The sequence below is a fragment of the Cottoperca gobio genome, chromosome 7 (genome assembly GCF_900634415.1).
Source record: "Cottoperca gobio chromosome 7, fCotGob3.1, whole genome shotgun sequence".
NCBI classification, from domain to species: domain Eukaryota; kingdom Metazoa; phylum Chordata; class Actinopteri; order Perciformes; family Bovichtidae; genus Cottoperca; species Cottoperca gobio.
In genome coordinates, this window is record NC_041361.1 from 8,029,477 (window position 1) to 8,051,042 (window position 21,566).

The 21,566-nt window shown below is 38.1% G+C and overlaps 2 protein-coding genes across 2 annotated transcripts; both read right to left on the minus strand.

Annotated features, from left to right (window-relative positions):
• Positions 1 to 4,056: 4,056 nt before the first annotated feature.
• On the minus strand, positions 4,057 to 12,227 carry dhx35 (DEAH-box helicase 35). The gene is made up of 21 exons (XM_029436496.1): positions 12,142 to 12,227; positions 11,598 to 11,725; positions 11,392 to 11,484; positions 10,875 to 10,952; positions 10,648 to 10,752; positions 10,498 to 10,559; positions 10,074 to 10,143; positions 9,875 to 9,934; positions 9,333 to 9,445; positions 9,145 to 9,241; positions 8,825 to 8,983; positions 8,032 to 8,242; positions 7,692 to 7,816; positions 7,390 to 7,444; positions 7,043 to 7,233; positions 6,864 to 6,941; positions 6,589 to 6,718; positions 6,317 to 6,398; positions 6,144 to 6,215; positions 5,892 to 6,003; positions 4,057 to 5,776 (listed from the first exon to the last, which is right to left on the minus strand). Exons 1-21 carry the CDS (start codon positions 12,179 to 12,181, stop codon positions 5,738 to 5,740), a joined length of 2,100 nt encoding a protein of 699 aa, XP_029292356.1. The 5' UTR covers positions 12,182 to 12,227; the 3' UTR covers positions 4,057 to 5,737.
• A 1,514-nt stretch (positions 12,228 to 13,741) lies between these two features.
• rab5if (RAB5 interacting factor) lies at positions 13,742 to 18,445 on the minus strand. Its single transcript, XM_029436701.1, has 4 exons — positions 18,103 to 18,445; positions 16,638 to 16,741; positions 16,420 to 16,549; positions 13,742 to 15,408 (listed from the first exon to the last, which is right to left on the minus strand). Exons 1-4 carry the CDS (start codon positions 18,208 to 18,210, stop codon positions 15,367 to 15,369), a joined length of 384 nt encoding a protein of 127 aa, XP_029292561.1. The 5' UTR covers positions 18,211 to 18,445; the 3' UTR covers positions 13,742 to 15,366.
• Between the last annotated feature and the right edge of the window lie 3,121 nt (positions 18,446 to 21,566).

Sequence of the window (21,566 nt, forward strand, 5' to 3'; positions counted from 1 at the left end):
CCCTTAAAAGACATCGGATGGGGAAAAGCCTTCTTCCCCTCAGATGACACAGACAGACGCAGCATTGTTTCATTCAGGATACCTAAAACACAGGACATAAAAAGACGCATAAGACAATATTAAGTATATTGGGAATGAGCAGACTGTTATGGGCCCATGAATTGGTTTCTATTAACAGTTCTTGTAACTCAGTAACAGACGAGGTCTAACAATATTTTCATTGTTTGTAATACATGTATATATTTGCAGTGTCAATGTTCCTGTGCAAATGCACTCCATATTTCAATTATAAAAAGGTGATATCAAGCACAAATGTGTCCGTTGGTATCTCTCTCGCCGTCGTAGACACACGAGTACACAACATGGATGTCACAAAGAACCTGGCTGTATTGCCAAAATAAAATAAATGATAAGAGTAAATGTATTAAAAAGGTTATTTACTAAACATTCTGATTTTATTAAGCTGCCCTCTACCGTTTATTCAGTTCTGTGGCACTACACGATGTGCTTCTTTGAACCAGAAAATGAGTGCTTTACACAGGATGTGCACTAAGTAAAGGGAACTAAAGTCTTGTGGGTTATTCGGTAAGGTTTTCACACTCAAACCCTTTTTAATTTGTCAATTCAAACAGAATAAAATCAATTAGACAGAACTCTCACTTACCTTGGCAACAGATCGCCAAGGATAATACACTGTATATAGTTTTTTTTAAAAGAGTAGCTGCCGACAGGGGCAACATGACCTGGTTGACAGGAACCCAAACCTGGTTACCTGAGGTAGCCAGGCAACTGTCAAGAAAAACTGTGTAATGAATGATCTATATTTTGCACATGATATTTAGGTAAGTCGGATATTCAGTCATGATTGACTAATGTGTGGGCTGCGCTTTGCATTGTTTTTAATTGATACAGCTAATGCCTAATCACAGAGTTTAATTGGGTAGTAACTAATAACCATTACTGACTAATTGACTCCAGAGGCAAACGATTATTTCCGATTTGTCCACTACAGATTGCTGTTCTCTGTTGATAGTGAAGGGCTGTGTTGTAGACATGCTGAATGATAAAGACATTTGAACTGTTAAGTAGCCGTAAATACATTTGAACTGCTTTGTCATTCTCCATGTCGGCGGTAACTCACGTTAGCAAAAGAGACACCAACGTTCACAGCACTGTGATGATATGCCCAACTTTTCTTTTCCTATACTGTGTGACCGTCTGTTCTTTCCCTGGAGAACACTGCGTCCTCCTTCCACCAACAACATCAAAAACACATAATTGAGATTTCTACTTATAGACTGTGGGAATGCATTCACTTTACGAGGGAAAACAACTGCAGGATACACGCTGAGAAGTTCCAAACTGATTCATTAGTGCGGCCATACTTGTTATTTGTCAGTGTTTACAACCATTTGCTTGTGCCACTGGCCAGACAGAAAAATGCAACTCTGTAATTTTCTTCTTTATTTTCTTCTGAAAGCTTCCAGCTATCTCTGCGAGGGCGGCGATCGGCACACCTTCTTTTTAAGGTCTGTTTATGTTAAATGTGTAGGTCAGTGGAGTAGGAAGAAGCCGTACCACTGACTCCAAAGACGGGGGTAAAAGCGAGTAACCGTAAGCTGGGAGAGCAGAGATACACATCTCCTGAAATGCACACTTATCTCAAATAGTAAATGGCTGCATTTATATAGAGCTTTTATCACACACCGATGGCAGTGAGTTACCATATATAGCTAAATAAATACACTTATATCAAACAACATATTGATTATATTGTATCGCTTCTGATCTGTTTGATATGTGTGAACATGAGATGCATGTGATGTGATTGCTTAATCCAGTTCCTGAGAATAACAGCGGTGTTGCCATGTTGTTAAGGATTTACGCCTGCTTTTATCTCCTTTATTAGTTCATTCAACTATTAAAACTCCACATCTTTCTTAATAGGATTACTAATAAACTCTGGTATCTGACAAGAAGCAGCTGCATTTACCAACAACTGAAGTGAAATACTAAACCAGAACAGGGTAAAGGAAAGAGGATGGATAAGAAGCCAATATTAAAATATAGTAAGTAATGGCCACAAGTAAGTCTGCAAAACTTGTAAGTCCAAAAACTCAGCTGGCACAGACAAACAGCCCTAAGGGCACTACGTTGAAAACCTACAACCTGTGTGCTGTAACAGATAGCAAGACCACAAATACCTTTTAAAATATAGCTTACATTTAAAAAAAACAGACCAAAACAAATTTGGTTGGCAAAGCGAAATAATACCTGGAGGTGAAAGCTCAAATTTGGCTTCAAGTTATCTTAAAAAGACTCAACTTTAAATATAAAGCGTGATTGAGTCAAGAAAATAACTCTTTGGGGTCCTCTTTGGTTATGGACCTAATAAAAATGACAAGTGTCTTTTTTCATTACACCTCCTGTAATTGAGGGTGCCTTAATAAGTGCATTTTACTTTTATGTCTTGTTTTGAGCCATAAAGTAAATTAAGCATTTTTATTAACTATGAAGTCTGACCCAGTGCTACACAGTAGTGTTAGCCTAATGCTGGTACAAGTTGCCAACAGGAAAATGTGTTCACATTTAGGCTACTGTTTCGCTCATATCTTTCATACAGCATAAAATATTGGGTAAAATATCGGGCATTAGCCAATTACATGAATGAGTGGCTATATTTGTCTTGTGTTATCAAATTCTACATTAGCTAGGTAAATGGAAACACACAGCAGCAACATTTCCAGTTTGGCTTACCATCATTTTTGGCTAGGTATCAAGAGCTGGTAGCTCACGTGCAGACCTAGTGTGGCAGCTAGGTCAAGTTGTTTCTTTAAGTTGTTTTTCTTCCTCAGTACTCTGTTTAGCAATGATATGCTCAGTGCTTCATACTAAAGGCTGAAAGGTGTATTGCAGCAGCCTGCTGTAACTGCTGCTGAGAGCTTCACCTGCCCTCTGGTGGTGGGCATGGTTAGTCTCTGTTCATTTGATGTACAATTTAAACTACCATGTTAACATAAACATTTACATTTTTAAAGTATTAAAATTAGATTTTCATTTTTACACAGAGCCCCTCTATAAGACTCAAGTTGGGTAAAAAAAATACAGGAGCCACCTTAACCTAAAGTTTTTAATTGTACTTTAGTAGTCAGTGGTGGAATATAACTAAGTACTAAGTAAGTACAAATTTGAGGTACTTGTACTTCACTTGAATATTTCCATTGTATGCTACTTTATACTTATTTCACTACATTTCAGAGAGAAATATGGTACTTCTTTCTACACTACATTTATTTGATAACTAAAATTCTGAATTACTTTAGACACATTACTTTACAGATTTAGATTCATAATGCAAAATATAAATCAACTAATAAAGTGGGACCCATAATTTATAGATTAAGATACCCAGCAGTATATTAAGTATTCAAAATAAACCCCACCTTTACAAGCTGCAACATCTCAAATGTCAAAGTTGATGGACAATGTTTCCCTGATGTAAACATTTGTAAAACAACTGCTACTACTACTGCTACTACTACTGCTACTACTACTACTACTGCTGCTACTACTACTGCTACTACTACTACTACTACTACTACTACTACTACTACTACTGCTGCTGCTGCTACTACTACTACTGCTGCTGCTACTACGACGTTGTGCAACCGTGTGTTGAATAAAGACAATAAATTCATTTTTTTATGCTAAGTCTAAATAAGACTTTTACATGTAACAAAGTATTCCTACACCTTAGTATTGCTGCTTTTACTTAAGTTTAAAGAACTGAGACCATCTTCCACCACTGGCTTTGAATCCCTGACTGAATTAAAGTCACATAAACCAGTCAAAACAACTATTTTGAAGTTACACACTTATCACAAGTGGAACTAATACAGACACTCAAATGCCCTTTCACATACTGATGAACTGAATCATTGGAAGAAAGCAGTTTGTGGTACAACAGTGACACCTCCTGGCAGAACTGTACACTGCATGAAAGTCCACTAACAGTAGTTCAGTGAAAAGACAATAATCAAAAGCCAACACTCAACACATTGTATGACAATAAGGCTTTATTTGAGGATGTGAGGAAGAAATGGCAGGTGACAGTTTGCATCTCAGAGGTGAGCAATTACACAGGTCTACAGATTGCTGCTTTGGCTGCATACATACTCAGTATCAGCACAAACGAGGATACACAAGTAAATAGGTTTGTATTTGCATTAAGTCCTACAAGGTGATCTTAAGTGTATAGTCTACATCAGAGTACCATTTAACATGCAAAGGTACATAATTTGTATATCCATCTAAATTTGAGTTGGTTTACCTATCTACGGTATGGCGTGTTGTTCTGTGGTGTAATTACAGTTTCACTGAATCTACGTACAGTGGTAACCTCAAGAACAAGATCTATGAAAAACCATGCAGGCAGAAGTGAAATTTTGGTGACAGTGAACTTCCTTGGGTTTATAAGCAAATGGCAAACCTTTAATATACTCGTCGCGGACGCTTTCATGGCCAAATACCTCTGAAGAAAAACAATGAAATAGAAATAAAAACAAAAGCGGGAAATGTAGAACAGATGCAGTCAATATGGAATGGAAATCACAAATAATTGGCCATTTCACTGAACACCTGGTAGAAGATGTTGACAGTAACGGGACAGTAAGTACAATAAGGGCATTATCAAAACTGAGACAAACCGTGATAGGAAATGAAATTAAGATGGCCCAAGAGATGGCTGAAATCGGATAAATGCTACTGTTTCTTTGAGGCTCTGGATGCATGTCCAAATGCACTTTATGTCATCACAGGAACAAATGGCACTTCATTTTTAGTTTTGATTTCACAGCTTTTCATTTACAATGCTTGGGTGTATTTACACATTCCATCTGAAAATGAAATGTGAAATAGTCTGATAAAGAAAAATTGGCACAAAGTGGTGACAAGGCCACTATGTATGGAAAACGAGGATCGAAAAGTAAAGCGGTCTTTTCACAGTATCATTGTTAGATGCAAAAGATAAAGACATGGGTTTCCTTCTGCAACTAATTCCTGAAAATATATATATCCCTACATTCTGTATGGAGGTGCAGAAAGTTAAGAAATCAAAAATAAATTTGAGATAAAGTGAACCAGTTAAAAACATAAAGGCACCCAGGCTAAGGGGGGGGGGGGACGCAAATTAACCAGAAAAACTAAGCCATAAGTCTCTCAAAGCAAATCATCCTCACATACCATTGTCCTCCAGTATTTATCATGCAGCAGGAAACTACAGCAATTAAAAAAATAATGATGCCAAGAACCAGGTGAGGACGGGCCTGTGGCCGTTCCCTGGACATGAGCCTGCTCTAAATATGTACAAGTATGAATGAAGTGAACTACGTGACCATACTTGAATGGACACTGGTCAGACACAGCCTGGTCTCATCTCACATTCATCACCATTTACTCTATCACATATAAACTACATCACTGCCAAAAAGCAAGACAGATGCTTCCAAATGAAGTCCCGCGTGTTAATGTCAACGCTAAAAATGTATCCACTTAATCCCATTCTATCATGGCCACATAGTGAAGAGGGGTTGTGCAGGTGGACGTGGACAATCAGTTTATATTACATCCTTATATACAGTGAAATGGAGAGGGGGCACAGTGGCAATTTGAGAGGGTGTTTCTCCTTTTCAAGTTCCATGAGTCTTCCGGTCTTGACGTGATGAATGGATGGTAAGATTCAGAGGACCCGGGACCTCTTGCTAGCCAGTGAACCATGCTGGAAAAAAGGGACAGGAAACAGTTAAGTTAAATCACAACACTATATCTGGCGCTCCAGACAGTGAACTAGCACGACAGTTACAGTCACAAAGAACAAGCTTTCTTTGACCCACCTTGGCCTGCTTGTAAAAGTGAGGGGCCAACTCGACCAACCAGGAAGACTCAACAGCAGTCACGTCGCGCATGTAGTATTTTGCCGTCTGTACCACTTCATTGAAAACAACCCTGGAAAGGAGACGATGTAAGATACTTTAAGGGTAGATTTGGAAACACTTTTAAAGTCGGAGAGCATAAATAATACTCTGAATGCCATAAAAGTACAAGAATAAGGGCGCAAAAGACGACACCGCAGCAAATGCACTGACCATTTTGGAGGTTTCTCCCCAAACAGCACAGAGTTGGGGTGGATGTGAAGCTCACGATCGTCTCGTAAAGTCCTGGCAGAGAGAGTCAGTACGAGAGTGAGTTTACTGAAATAGTTGTTTTGCTTGAAAAAGTTAGACATCAAAAAGAAGCGCAATTAAGGGAGCACTCTTACCGGTAGGAACCAGAATGGTGAATGCGGGCTGCATTAGAGAAAAACCCATATACAATGCACTTCAAGATCACATCAGGGTCACCTGTGCACAAGAAAGAAGCAAGGAATGTGTCAAACTACCATTTTACTTTAGCTATGACGAGTGATGCAAAAGGTGTAAAGTAGCACACATCTATACGATTAAAAACAGCTAGTGTCACTACCTCATCGCAACATGTCACTTAGGCTGATACAATCCCACGTTACATAAAGCAAACACGACTCAAACAAACCTTCACTGGAAGTCCGTGGCACCTTGAACTTGTTCATGAGACGCCGGAGCTGCTCTCGCACAGTCACAGCCCGCAGCAGACCCTTATAATTGAGGAAGTGTTCCTGACACCACTGGGAGCTCTTCTGGTGCTGCACGACAAACAAAAAGGTTTCATAGTCGAGATTAGTCAACTTTGTTTGTTTGCTGACTTTTGCCGAGTTCGCAAGCCCCGAGTGTTGTGATCACTGTCACCGACTGAGCTAAACACTGTACATATATTCACACACGCTATACCTTGATGAATGCTTCATACACATTCAGCATGGTGAGGTGGTCTCCCTCAGCTACTGCAAATTTCCTGTGCTCTCGGGCCTGCAGGGTGACATAGCAAAAATGGGATAATTGTTATGCTGACAAAGCATTTTTTGCCAAATATACAACATGGTCCTTTTGAAAGCCGCAGTTTCACTTACGGCAGCTTTCTTCTGATTGGGCGGCACAACAAATATATTCTGAATCTGCATCATTGCTGCAATGGTAACAATCTCTTTGGAGCAGCCAAAGTTTCCTGACTCGAGGAGCATCTTAGCAAACATGGGGCTGAGAGGAAACTCTGCCATCCGCACACCCATGGGATCAGTCAAACGTCCGTAATGGTCCAGGCCTGCCAAAAGACACACAGCTGGTTAACATTCTGCATCATGTGCAAGGGCGCCTTCTCTGTAGATGCTTGCCGACACAGAATTTTGAACACTAGTCTTGCAGTTGAAGGACAGTTTCCTTTTTACTATAACACCCTGCTGACAGCCTGGTTTCTTACCTCCCAGAGCGTAGAGCAGCTCTAGAGCCTGAACCATAGTCTGAGCTGGAGGAGGCTGAAAAATCATTTAAAAACAAATTAAAATGTATTTTATATTCAGCAATTACAATATTTACTCTGGAAGACAGAATTAGAGGAAACTGATGCACTTGGAAGTCTTGTCATTACACACAATGACTGCATTCATTTTATGGTGCCTGTGCATTTCCCCCCCAGAGGCCAGGGGCCATTCTCGCTAATTAAAATGTAAAGTACAATTCCTTTCACAGTGGGCGAACACATCACAGCGAGAAGCTACTCACAGAAAGGAAGCTGAACCGCAGCACGTTGTCAATGCCTAATGCTTTGAGTTGCAGGATGACAGGGGCCATGTTTGAGCGCTGCATCTCTGGCACAGTAGAGGCAGGCAGTTTCTCAAAGTCCTCCTCTGAAGAAAGGAACATAGGCCATAAGAAACCGAGGGGGGGGAGACAGAGTAACAGAAACACAGGCAGGGAGGGTGGAAGGAGGAGGATAAAACTACAGCACTTTGCCACAAATGTTAACAATGCACGATTCCTCTCACAGACGATATTCTACAATACTTATCATTATCCTTTTGTTACTGCAAACTCACACTCACACTCACACACACACACACACCTGTGTATAGTCTGAAGCATTTCCCAGGTCGGTTGCGTCCGGCTCTCCCAGCCCTCTGGCTGGCTGAAGCCTTAGAGATGGGAGTTACCACCAGCGATTCGATGGCAGTGCTGGGGTTATACGCTCGCAGCTTCACAAATGCACAGTCAATGACAAATACAACTCCGTTTATAGTGATGGACGTCTCAGCTATGTTAGTGGCCACGACAACCTGGAAGAAACATAAGACAGGAATTAATCAAATCTATTGTCTCTTAAGACACTGTTAGTGTAACTCAATGCAGTCGCCCTCTAATAGTTTTCTATGGGAATGGCGTCTTCACTTCACTTCACTTGATTTACCTGCAATAGAGGCCATATATGCAAGACATGATTTAATGTAATTTCGTGTGCTATTCATTAGCATCCCTGCCATTTTATTTATAGCCCAAAATAGCTATGTCGTAACATAAAATGGCAACGGAGGAGGCATGAGGAGGCGCAAAACATATGGGCTGTGATAAATGGACAAATCATTTTCTTGTACCATGCGATAAAAACTAGAATCAATATGAAGAATTTTGCTCTTTTAGTATTTATTGGATTAGCCCGTTCAAACATCTCAGCAATCGAGTGGAGTGAAAGAATGAAATGAAATGGTAATTCAGTCTGATTACCGGGATGATTTTTGGTATTGCTTAGAGATTCTGGAATATATACCAAATAGTGGAAATAGAAAAACTTCACAGACTATAAAACTACACCTGCTTTCTTCTCTCTACAAAACACATGAAAGCAAAGGCAGCAGGTTAACCTTGCGAACAGAGGGGGGCGTCCTCTCAAAGACCTTCATCTGCTCAGCGAAAGTTAGACCAGAGTACATGGGCAAAATTCTCAGGTGTTTCTTCATGCCGTATCGTGACAGAGACCTGGCCTGGTCCTGCAGAAGGGACACCACTTTCTCCACCTCTTCCTAAGGGGGACAAATACAAGGGACAATGATAAGAAGACAACTAAGACAAAGAAGTTACAATAGAGTCATTAAATAACAAATGGGATGCTGGTGTAATTATATGCCACCGTACTGTTCTGTTAAATAAAGATTTACTAGTATTAAAAGATATGGCTACTAACCTGCCCGGTAAGAAAAGCCAGGACATCTCCGTCGTCCTCCGTCTCATGGATCTTCAGCACTGTCTCCACTGTGGCCTTCACGTAGTCTGGGACAGGACTGAGAACAAACAAAAGATCCTTCAGTGTTAAAGATAAAACATACAAATGATACACCGTTTCCTCTAGACTGGAGTATGTGCATTGACTACCTGACAGTGTAGAAGACGTCCACTGGAAAGGTGCGTCCCTCCACTGTCAGAATTCCACACGTGTCCTTGCTGGGATCCCCGGACTCGTTCAAGTTAAAGAAGTCGTGGAATTTCTTTAGATGAAAAGGTGATATTACAGTCAGTAAAGGGAACATTAATTAGTCATTTGTAGAGCATGTTAACACATTGAAGTTAATACACTTCTTATCAACAACGCAACAAAGCAATGAAGTACTTTTGCTGCACTCACTCTGACATGTTAAAAAAAGTATGCAACTTTCTACTGCAGTATAACTAAATAATATGCATGTGTAGATCAAAGTCTTTTTGAACAGAAAGTACAGTAGATGTCTGATATGGCATTTCAGCGGACTTGTTTAATGCTGAGCGCAGTCGTGGCCTGATTGTGTCAGTTCTTTCATCAGTGTATCGCAGCTGTCAGTACAATGTGATCTGACCTGACATCAACTTTTCCTCTGTCTGTCTTTGTTTCTCTGCTCTCGCTTATCAGGCATATCTGTTCATCTTAATGATGCAGTCACCTTGGCATCCAGAGTGGCAGAGGCCACAATCAGCCTCAGGTCTCGCCGCTTTTTCTGAATCTGTAGAAGAATCAGGAGCGCACAAAACAGTGGGAACAGAGAAGTGGAGTCAGGGTTTGAATGGAAAACAACACACAACTTTCTGAGATTCTTTTCATGCCTATTAAAGTGAAATAGTAAAGAAATAGTAAAGAATTACCTTCTTTAGTAGACCAATGGCTATGTCTGTGTACAGGGTTCTCTCATGTGCTTCATCTAGCATCAACACACTGAGGATAACAGCACACAAAAACAAACTTTGAGTTACTAGAGTGAATCTAACACAGTTTTGATGACACAATCAAGTTTATATGTCCAATAGCAAATGGATTTTTTTAACAAGGGAGACTTTTAGATGTCAGAGCAGGAAAAGCACGGGAGTAAATAATAGGCTTAATTCCATTTATCTGCTTCAGTTTCAGGGTCTTGGTGCAGGCTGGCTTACAGTCACGGCTTACTGAGACACTTGAATAGAATAGAGTCATTGTTAATGTTATTACTAACACCTGTGCTGTTCTTCTATGACAAGTCAAAACATCTGCTGTGAAAATGGCCTACATAATACCTTAAATACAATCACTTACCTGTATTTTTTCAAAAGAGGATCAGCCATCATCTCCCTCACCAGCATGCCATCTGTAAGGAACTGAAGCACACAGGCACGATTAAGTACTGAAAGGAACCAAACAGGGGACAGCTTGTGAGGACGACTTCAAACATCAGGCAGGAGTTACCTTGATCCTTGTGGCGTGAGGATCAGAGCAGTCATCAAATCGAATGGTGTAGCCCACCTCATGTCCCACCAGGGCCCCTCGCTCCTCTGCTACACGGTTAGCTACCTATCAGCAGGAAAGAGGGGGGGAAATAAAGAATTTGGCACAAGTTCTTCAGTGTGAACAACATTTCTTGCAGTGAAATGACATTGGCAAATAGTGACAGAGGACATCGGTAGAGGTCTTACAGAGATAGCAGCCACACGCCGAGGCTGTGTCACTCCAATCACTTTCCCCTCCGTTGCCCAGCCAGCCTCCAGCAGGTACTGAAAGGAGTCAGATGAAAAGAGAAGGTAGATCAAAACAGGTAGAGAGAGCGAGAGAGAGAGAGAGAGAGAGAGAGAGAGAGAGAGAGAGAGCGAGAGAGGAGAGCGAGCGAGAGAGAGAGAGCGAGAGACTAATGTTGCAAATCAGCAGACTTTGCATACATTGGCTGATGTGGTCCAAACCCTGCTAAAAAAAAAAAGAGGCTACTAAGCATCAAGGTCATGTAAAACCACTGTGGAAGTTAAGCCACATGGAGGGTATCAGTTCACTGCGGCAATGTTCTGCCTTCATCGTTAGATATATGTGACTTTTAAGGTATTTTGCTCTTATAAAATGACAAAAACTATGTCAAATGAGTGAGAACTGGTGTACTGGTGACCAGCATTTGTTAAGTAGCGCCACAATGTTGCATGGATTCATTTATACTACTGTACTAACCTGAGGTAACTGCGTTGTCTTCCCACATCCTGTCTCACCAACTATAATGACAGTCTGGAAGCTCTCCACCAGGTATAAGATGTTGTTTCTGTGCTGAATAGGACACAGTTAACAACAAGTTCAGCACTGAAAGACACAATAGAACATGTTCAACACACTCCCTGCACTAATGTTACACATATGCATGTTCAGAAGCGATGTGAAACCTTGAAAACGGGGAGTTTCTGGCGTTGTTTCTCTATGGAGAGGGCTGTGTGTGGGTTGAAGATGATGGGGGAGCCGGTGGTCTCTGTGTTGAGCTCCCGCTCCTCTGAGATCCCCGGAGCCTCAGACCCTGGGGCAGAGCAGATGGTGAAGGTAAAGATAAGATGTTTTATTTATTAAAAGAAAGCAGGCTGAGGATTTGAGAAGATGACAGGGTTTAGTGCAATGCCCTGACTTAAATTGAAGGACCTATAGGCGACAAAAGCCCTTCAATAGTCCCATTTTGATGGTTTGTCTTCACGTAGCTGTCGTAATTTCTGCCTCATAGCCTGTGTGTTTTATTTTGGCAGGTTATAACCTTACTTTGGTTCCGCAGAGCTATCGTTACCCGGGCTGAACTGAACTGGCTGCAGAGATCACGCAGCTGCTGTGAACGCGGCTAAAGCCAAACCGAGACTAACTGAACCTTACTAGCTGCTGTACGTTAATAAATACAAACCCTGCAATAACATTAAATGCCTAATTTATCATTTTTTCAGTACTTACCCGGCTTCCAAAATTTCATCGTGGAAAGGGGAGCCGCCATCTTGGATTTGACGTCACACGTTTTTTTCTCATCCGTGTTGATGACGTCAGGAATTGGGCTTTCTTCTTAGATTTTATGAATGATTTATGAATGATGTCAAAGCGTTTGAAAACAGCTGCAACTGCAAATTAAAGTGAGCTGGAATTTATGTTTTTTTCCAGCAGGTGCCAACAAAGTCCAAATACTAATAGTACAAAGTAATAATACACAAACAAATACACTGGTACATTCAACTGACCTGATTCATATGTGGGGTGGGGGGCGGGGATAAATCTGCAGCAGCAAAACATTGTCAAAACTAAATACACTGGTGTTTTGCATTGCTCCCAATATACACAGAAATAGATGTAGCTATGCACGTATACAACAAAGCTGAACAAATAAATGTAAAGAAGACAGGCCTATTGTGTAAGTATGTGAAAAAATAGGTGTACATATACTTTAAATAGTACTTCTTATTTATTTATTAGTAAATACAAAAATATAAAAAGCACTCATAACCAACAATAAAACATTTAATTAAAAATAAAATGTCTATATATGAGTCTAAGTCTTTTGTGAGTTGTAAACTATGCAAATAGTGCAAATAAATGAATACTGAATGGAAATACATGGGCTGGATGATTAGGTAATGTATGTACATACTGTTATGTTAATATACTCTACTGTATATACAGCCTGTAGGATTTGTATTGACAGTGACAGATCGTATGTACATATACAGTACACATTTAAATTATAATATACAATGGGAGATGGTTGTTTTTGATGTTACAGGTTTATTGACAGTGTATGTCTGATTAACTGTTCATCAGAGTAACGGCCTGCAGGAAGAAGCTGTTGTTGTGTCTGGTTGTTTAGGCGCACTGTGTTCTCTGCACCAGAGGGGAGAAGTTTGAACAGGTTGTGTCCAGGGTGTGAAACATCTGCAGGGATACTTCCAGCCCTTTTCCTGACTCTGGAGGAGTAGGCCTAATAATACACTAATAAAGGAAATACACTTATATATGCATGAAATATTGGTACATGCAACTTAACTGATTTATATGTGGAAAATAAAAGCATCAAAACATGGTCAAATATTATGAAACAAAATCAATATAAGATACTTGATCAGAAGTTGGATTAAGTGAGTCAAGGTTTTCACTTCTCTTAGTCAGTGGTTGAAAGTATCATTACTTAAGTATCATTTTGAGTTACTTGTCCTTCTACATTATGCTTCTTTACTGCACTACATTCACTCTTCATGCCTCAGCCAACGAGTACTCATTTTTGATACTTAAAGAACATTTTGCTACCGATTCTGTTGTACTTGTGCGTAATTAAAACTGCAAATGCAGCAGTTTAAGTGGTTTTATTGTCATTGTATAGCTTTGCTCAAGTAAAAGATAATACTTCTACCACTTTGACATTGTACCATGATTATTTATTTTGTCATTTGCTTTTGTTTTTCTGGAAGAAGTGGGTTTCCATGATATGGATAGCAAAAAGCTGAATTATCATCTGACAAAAACACACTAGAAGATCTTTTACATTTCAATAAAAAACACAGAAACCATCTCTTTGAAAATGGAGGCCAAATAAAGCCCATGTTTAATGAATCCCAAAAGATTTGATCAGAAAATACAATCCTTTCAAACACCAGCTGCTTTATCTAATATAACAGTATCATTACAATAATTTTGCAAGAACTGTTTTTAAAAGTTCTTCACTATAAAATACTGAGAAATATGTTACATCAAACAAGATATAACATAAGTACAAATAAATCTTTTTAATACAAGGTGGATTTGACAAAAGAGACATTGTACATAATTTACAGACAAGTTTAAATTAATTTCAAAACAACAGGTAAGACTTTGATCTGGAAGCTACATGTGAGAATAAAATAATCAATTTCAATTAGGTCTACCCTTTCTAATAAATGACTATATATCTATATCTAGATATACAAACAGCAAGTCACATCAGTGCACAGACCAGTTTTGAGCCTAAATCTGTGAACATTTGCATCTGAAAACGGCATGCATGATTCCTCCCTCTTTGCTTTGAGCAGATCACTTGGGTGTATAGATCACTTAGACGGTTATTAATTCCTGACCTCAGTACCAGCGCATTGATATTACTGGCAGATACGGTCATCATGATTGGATATCAGCCGATATGCGTATCTTACCAACCAGCATCTGGTTTTGATGTTAACATTTGCACGAGTGAGATTTCAGCTGCAGTTGGCTACGACCTCTCACATTTGTTGGACACCAGACCTTTTAAAAGAAACAACAATTGACAGATTTTATTCATAAACGCTACGTTCAAATCCAGTTAGCAAAAAACAAAGCAATAAAAACAAAAACATGGATGCTCTGAGTCACTTCTCAATATTTCAGAAACAGATTAGTCCACCCTTAAAAACGCAGACACATATTGTAGCTTCTAACTTTAATGATAATGTGCTTTACTGCCATGCCACTAGTTAACTAATTATTTTAGTAATTTTAATAATTTGTCAAACCCAGCATATAATTGCCTAAATAGGCTAACATATCCTTTTAGGGTGACATTTCAGAGGGGTGAGTTAACAGTGAAGCCACATGAACAATCCTTTACTGGTAGTTTTCTACATACAAGGTGTTTTGTCCCTAAATTAAAAAAGGCAACACTTCCCACTCATGGACTGACCGAACCCTAATAACTATATGACGACACTTTGTCGGCAACTGGTTGTTATCTTTCGTCTAAAATCTGCATTCATGTCAGTCTTCACAAACAGAATAAAGGCCCTATAGTAAACCAACAAATACTAAAGAAATTAATATTCTGATTTACATCAAGGTACGCATCCATCGCGCATAGAACTGCAACACATCTCAGCTGAACTATTCGTTAGTGTTTTGTCAGAGATGATGACGATGAAGTGAGGAAGGAAATATAAACATATGGGGAGTGTAATGAAGGGTGCCTTAAAAAGGAACCCCCGAATTAGAGAGATGTACATATTTTTTGAACATGTTCATCAAGGTGGTCTTGCAGGATCTTGTTAATCAAACTAGGATTCCCATGATGCACTGCACACTGAAAAGTCATACAGTATGTAGGAGCATTGACACCCCTCAAGCCATGGGGTTCCTCTGTCTTGGCAATTTATTTCAACAGAAATGTTTTTAGTGTCCTATGGATTCCTGTCAGTCAAAATGTAGAGCTGTGTAAAAGATTATCCACACCACCTGGTAAAGAGAAAAAAAACCCGATTAGACACTAATGATCAAATCATGCACTTCATAAACGGCAAATTGAGACATTTAATAATGGTAAGCACGATGTACTCATTACAAGCTGACTAAATGGGCTAAAAAAACATTTTTAAAACACTGAATAAACTTCAAAATGAGAATTAACATCTCATGTAGGACAGATGACGTGTACATATTTAAGTATACTGTACATTTCAAATAATATTGTCGTTTATACCATTCTTGCATTTTAACACACTTAATAGATCCCATTTTCAGCATTATTATTATTATTATTATTATTATACACTTGTTATATATGGTAGTTGGTCATTTATGGTACTTTTAGATATTTATTATTTCTATTTTTCCCCATTGTTGTTATATATTGTAGTATAATGCAGATATTTTTACATTCTTATTTCTATTTTTCTTATAATTACTCCATGTTTAATATTTAAAACAACTACAATGCAACCCAAAATAGTTATAATCCTGATACACTGCGATACCTCCAGTCAAGTTCATTGCATCACTGTGCAAGTGGACTTTTCTCAACAACCAAACATTTCACCACATTTCACTCATGATTGGAATTTTTCCTTCTGCCGTATAGTGCACCGTGTAAAAGGGCCGATAGAGATGTGGTTTCATTCTCACATATATTCTCAGTGGTGCTCACACATGTGAAGTACTTCTTTGCATATTACAGATGCAGTGAACCACAAAGTATTACTAAATTTCAATTTCATAAATGTACGACCCTAAAAATGTCCAGTCTTTAATTGGTGCAAACTTCCCTTTACCCCTCAACTGTTAAAAGTCGACACGTTGTAGAACAATTTCAAACCTGAATATGAGATTTCTCTCAATATAAAAACTGTTTAGCAGTCTTTATAATATCTCACTATATTCAGCCATATTTCAAAACTCCATTTCTAAAGAAAGCCTAACTGAATATGTCAATATTGAAAAAAGTGGTTCAATAAATATTAGTATACCCACCAGAAACAGAGCAAACGATGTCATGAAGCCTTCTTTGGTGAGTTCCCACGTGCCACCATAAACTTCCTCATCAATCTGCTGAAAGCTGCTGAAGTATACATACAGGACGCCAGCGTTGATGATGCAGAATCTAACAAGAAAAACACATGAACATGTTAACATTTCAGTATTTTCTTTGGTTCAATAAGAGTTGAGACATGGCTGTACGAAATACTTACATCGCTATTCCCAGGAATCCTTTCAACGGTGCGACACCCCAGATCACACCAAGGATTATTGCAATAATTTGCCGTAGCCAATATATCACATCTAAAAACTCATCCTGTAAAAGAAAAGACAGAAACTTGATTTAAAGAAACAATAAAGATGTCATTTCAATACTGACTTTATAAGTACACCACACAATGTACAAGACATTATAATCCCCTTCATTTCATGTTCCTTTTCTCATGTCTTCTATTAAAGAAATGTATTACACGGTGCGTGTGCGTGTGTGCGTGCGTGTGTGAGAGAGAGATGGAAAAGTTTATCTACATCTTGCCTTGATGCAGGTAATCAGGTCCAGCTACTTCAACTTAAATAAATAAACAACAAACTGTTCATAACAGAATGCATAATCTAATGTTTTGACTAAAACAGCGAGATGCATCACTAGTCTTGAGTCAAAGAGTGTTGCCCCTGGTACTGACGTCTAATGTGTGTTAGGGCCTCATTTAGGTTAACTTAGTTGGTTAGGTGCTGCTGAGATGAATGCTGAGATGAATGCTGTGGTTGTGGGCACGTTTAGGTAATGTTTAACACAACAAACTTGTGAGTGGGACTATTAATCATTTAATTGATCAACCAATCAAGCAGAAAATTAACTAAAAACTATTTTGATAATCGAGTAATCTAGAGCTGCAACGATTAGTCGACAAATATATATCGAGAGAGAAATAATTATAACCATTTTGATAATCAAAATCGATTTATCGTTAAAGGGTCAGAAATTGTTTTAACGGTTAAAAATTGTGTTTTAGGCCTCAAATATGGAGTTGTCCTGTTTATCTCCATTTAATATCATACTAAACCTAATATATCTGGGTTCTGGACTGACGAAACAAGACATTTGAAGAGATCACCTTGGAATGTGAGAAACTTGGATTAACATTTTATTATTTATATCTGACCAAACAATTAATCCATTTATCTAAAAGATAATTAATTGATGATGAAATTAATAGTTAGTTGCAACTCAAGACTAATCGTTTTGTCAAGCTATTTTCACTATATTTTGACATTTTAACAGTTAGCTAATCAACCTATTAAAAAAACACTGATTAATAAATAATTACATGTATTGTTGGTTGCAACCTTAGACCACTTTAGTGTGAGAGGATATAATGGAACATTTAAAAGCCATTTTATTGACTCGACGAGTAGGAAGTAATAAAACCCAGCAAGTATTTTTATTTGGAACAAAGCCCTAAATCACCAAAACAATTAACAGTAACGTTAGGCCTAACATTATTCCTTTGGATTTGACAGCTAACCCAGCCAAGTCACATTAATCCTTAGCATGGCAGCTAGCTCCAGATAGCCGTCTGGACACCTGGCAACAAATTAGGTGCATTGCTAACTTTGGGGCAACTACTGGCAACAATTTAACAGCTGAGCTACATTTTAAAAGGGCAACTGACTGACCTTCTCCTCCCAAACAGCAGTACTGTTGAAGGCTTTGCTCCATGTGGGCTGCTTTACACCCCCATTCTGCAGATGACTTTCTTCTTTCCGCTTTAAAGTGCTCGTCATTCTTTGCTGTTTCCTTCGACTATAGACGTCGAAAAGTTAGAATCCAAATCCGATCACACTTCAAGCTAGATAAAAGTCTCTAGCACAGACTAGGGGAAGAAAGCTCTGTGAAATATAAGAAGGTATTAAGAGAATATACGCTCCGCTGATCTGACAGATTTCAGACTATAACCGTAAAAGGACATCTGAGCATGCGCAATGCTGTTTGACCCCGGTCACCAACAGCCAATGAGAGAGTGCGACGTTTCTGCACCGCTAGTGCCAGAAAGTGCTTTAAATCTACAGCGACACCCAGCGGTCAAGATCTGTAAATGCTTTCAATTTCAACCCAAAGTAAACAAATTCAAGATTGTCAAAGATGGTTGTATAAAGTAATACTTTTATGTTCCCGCTGCAAAAAAAAGAAATAATTTTCTCATTTGATTTATGTCTGTATTCATACAAGCTACTTTTGTGCACACATTTCCTTATTAATCTGGGTGACTCATCTGGCTGTATTACAGTCTTATTTTTTAAGCTAGAGCAATGAAGTAGATAACTTGATAACATTTGTGTCTTATGTGAAAACATTATATTCACAGGGAAATATTTCTTCAGTTTCTTCCAAACAAAACTTAAGAGTAAATACTTAAAAGTATTTCAAAACAAAAAAGCTTTAAAAACATCTAATCTCTTGAGAAACATTGTAGACAACATTCCCAGATGATTTAAATTGGTTGCAATTGTGCTTACTGTGTTGTTAATAAAGTTTGGAAAATGTATAATAAGTATAATTATTCAGTATGTAAGGCAAAAGAAAAGCATATTGTTTTCATTGTTTGTTTTTTTAAATTATCGCCTTATTATGGCAATAGATCAGGCACAAAGCATTTCCACAAATGTCACATTATATTAGGATTGCAACTAATGATTATTTTCAGAATAATTTTCTTGATTAATCTATTTTTTGTTTGGTCTGTAAAATAAAAAAAACATTCAAACCAACTGTGCAAAACCCAGAGATGCTGCATTTACAATCAAAACATGCAAAGAAAAACAGAAAGTACTTATATTTGAGAAGTTGGGACCAAATACTTTTACCATTTATGTCTTAAATGATTGAAAATGAGTGATTGATGATTGAAATTGTTGCCCATCAATCTTCTGTTGAATTATTAATTTATTGACCAATTGTTGAAGCTCTACATTATTTAACTATCTCAAAAGGATGACAATAAAGAAGCAGTTTGTCAAGCTTTAATATAGTTTCAGGTTTTATTTAAACAACAAACACTGAACAAATATATGAAACAATGACATTAAAGGAAATTGCCATTTTTATTACTGACCTTTACGTGACGCTTGCTTACTTTTCTTTCTGTCATTCTCTCTGCTGTCCAGCAGAGGGCGTTCTTCATGACAGTGAGCTTCACTCCAGTTTGTCTTATCTAGCTACAGCACATCCTCCCCTGATCACCACTCTGATTTGAGAGACCACAATTACCATATTACCTAATAAACTGGTGTGAATGGAGGGACTTGGCCAATACTGTTCCTTCACTAAGTGGTTCTAACATAGTCCTAAAACCATTGGGACAAAATGCCTATGATTAACCTTTGAGTGCTCAGATGTGATGGGAGAAGAGAAAGCCTATGAGGACAGCAAAATACATAAACATGCTTTTATAGATGACAGCAGGTTTACAGTATGGAAAATTTTACTCAAATTAAATTAGGATGGAAACAACTATTCTGTAGCCTGTTATGAAACAGAATAAAATGTCAGATGATATTTTAACATATCTCTCATGACACAGTGTCTGTATGTATTGATATGAGATGTAATACACTGGAATCGGTGTAGTTATGAATACATTCTTAACCCCCTAAATATGAGATACATTAAGTGTATTTCAGTTTCTCTTTTGAGTCTTACATTTGACCCACTAAGCATCTTTACTGAATGAGTCATTCAGGAAGATGTGGGGGATGTGTGATCATCTTTAATTTGAGTCTCATTGCATTCCTGCATATTAAACATAGCTTAATGGGAAATCAATAATAGTCTTATATGATAAGTGGAAAGCTTTATCTGCTGTGATACTAAAATTCCTATGAACAGTGGAAAGTAACCACATGTGCTTTTCTAACCGAATAACATTTTCGTCTACATATCCTTTTTGTAGAAGGTCGACAATTGATTCTAAGATGTTGCTTTAATTTATGTATATTTTTATTAAATATTATACTGTTAAAGCAAGAACCATCAATTCATCATGTTCCATTTTAAAAGCATTATTGACTTAGATTTCAGGGCACAACTCCACCTACCTCCAATGTGCATGCAGACGGAAAATGTTCTGAAGAGGTCAAAACACCAGCAACACTTGTGGAAAAGGACGACTTTATTGTGAGAGCTGCATTGTACTGTACACTCAGGTGCTAGATTGTTAGGATACTATTTTACATTACACTTCTGCAAATGTATTACTATTAAGTCAAGTAACTGGAAGAAATACTTTGTACTGTCATGTATAAATGTTTCTGAGTAAGATTACCAACCGAGCAAAAAAAGCCCCAGGCTCACTGTGTTCAGATTTAAAAGGGAATTTGCACCAATATCAACTGGATACGACACTATTAAACACTATTTTGGTGCTATTTTTGAGGGGACCTGTGTCAAAATCTTTGTTCTAGCACCTCTTAGTTCCCCTGGCCATAAGGCCGTACAACTCCTCTTGACAGGGGGAAGCCAACCAAAAACAACCTGACAAGTGAATTTAACACAGGACTTAAATCATTATGACTCTGTAGCCTTCATTTTTTAGTTTTGGACATTTTAATGCTCACTTATTTATGGTTATAGATCTGTATACACATTTCTACCGCACTGTTGGCACTAACTCGCTTTGCACTAAATCTGATCAGGTTTACACTGCCACTAGTCAATGTTGCAGTGTATTTTTGTATTTGTAACAGCCTTTACTTTTGTATTTTGTATCTTAATTTTATTATTTTTTTCTTACTTTTAATGGTGCCTCCCAGATGTGTAATGCCATATATCTTTTAAGCTAGTGGATGCCTACATTTCCCTCGGGATCAATAAAGTATCTATCTATCTATTATTTCTTTAGTATATATTTTCGTGGATTATTCAGAAATAAAGTTGTGTTTCATGACAAGTTGACACAGAATAACTGCGAAACATGAAGCTGTTAAAGCATAATGATGATGGGAAAAGGCAAAACAGCAAGTCTCATTAGTCTACATACTGAACATATGAATCCGCATTTATATGATAGCCTTCATGTATTTATTTATTTTAGGTGTATATATATATAAGTGTAGGTTTATGAAATGTCTCCATATGTAGGCTA

Excerpts from the sequence above, each read along its gene's own strand:
- dhx35 (XM_029436496.1), bottom strand. The coding sequence starts at position 12,181 with ATGGCGGCTCCCCTTTCCACGATGAAATTTTGGAAGCCGG. Across the intron at positions 10,753-10,874 it reads GGCGTGTGGCTGCTATCTCT|GTAGCTAACCGTGTAGCAGA; the intron begins GTAAGACCTCTA and ends TCCTGCTGATAG. Across the intron at positions 9,935-10,073 it reads CCATTGGTCTACTAAAGAAG|ATTCAGAAAAAGCGGCGAGA; the intron begins GTAATTCTTTAC and ends ATTCTTCTACAG.
- rab5if (XM_029436701.1), bottom strand. The coding sequence starts at position 18,210 with ATGACGAGCACTTTAAAGCGGAAAGAAGAAAGTCATCTGCAGAATGGG. Across the intron at positions 16,742-18,102 it reads CTGCTGTTTGGGAGGAGAAG|GATGAGTTTTTAGATGTGAT; the intron begins GTCAGTCAGTTG and ends TTTCTTTTACAG. Across the intron at positions 16,550-16,637 it reads GGATTCCTGGGAATAGCGAT|ATTCTGCATCATCAACGCTG; the intron begins GTAAGTATTTCG and ends TTTTCTTGTTAG.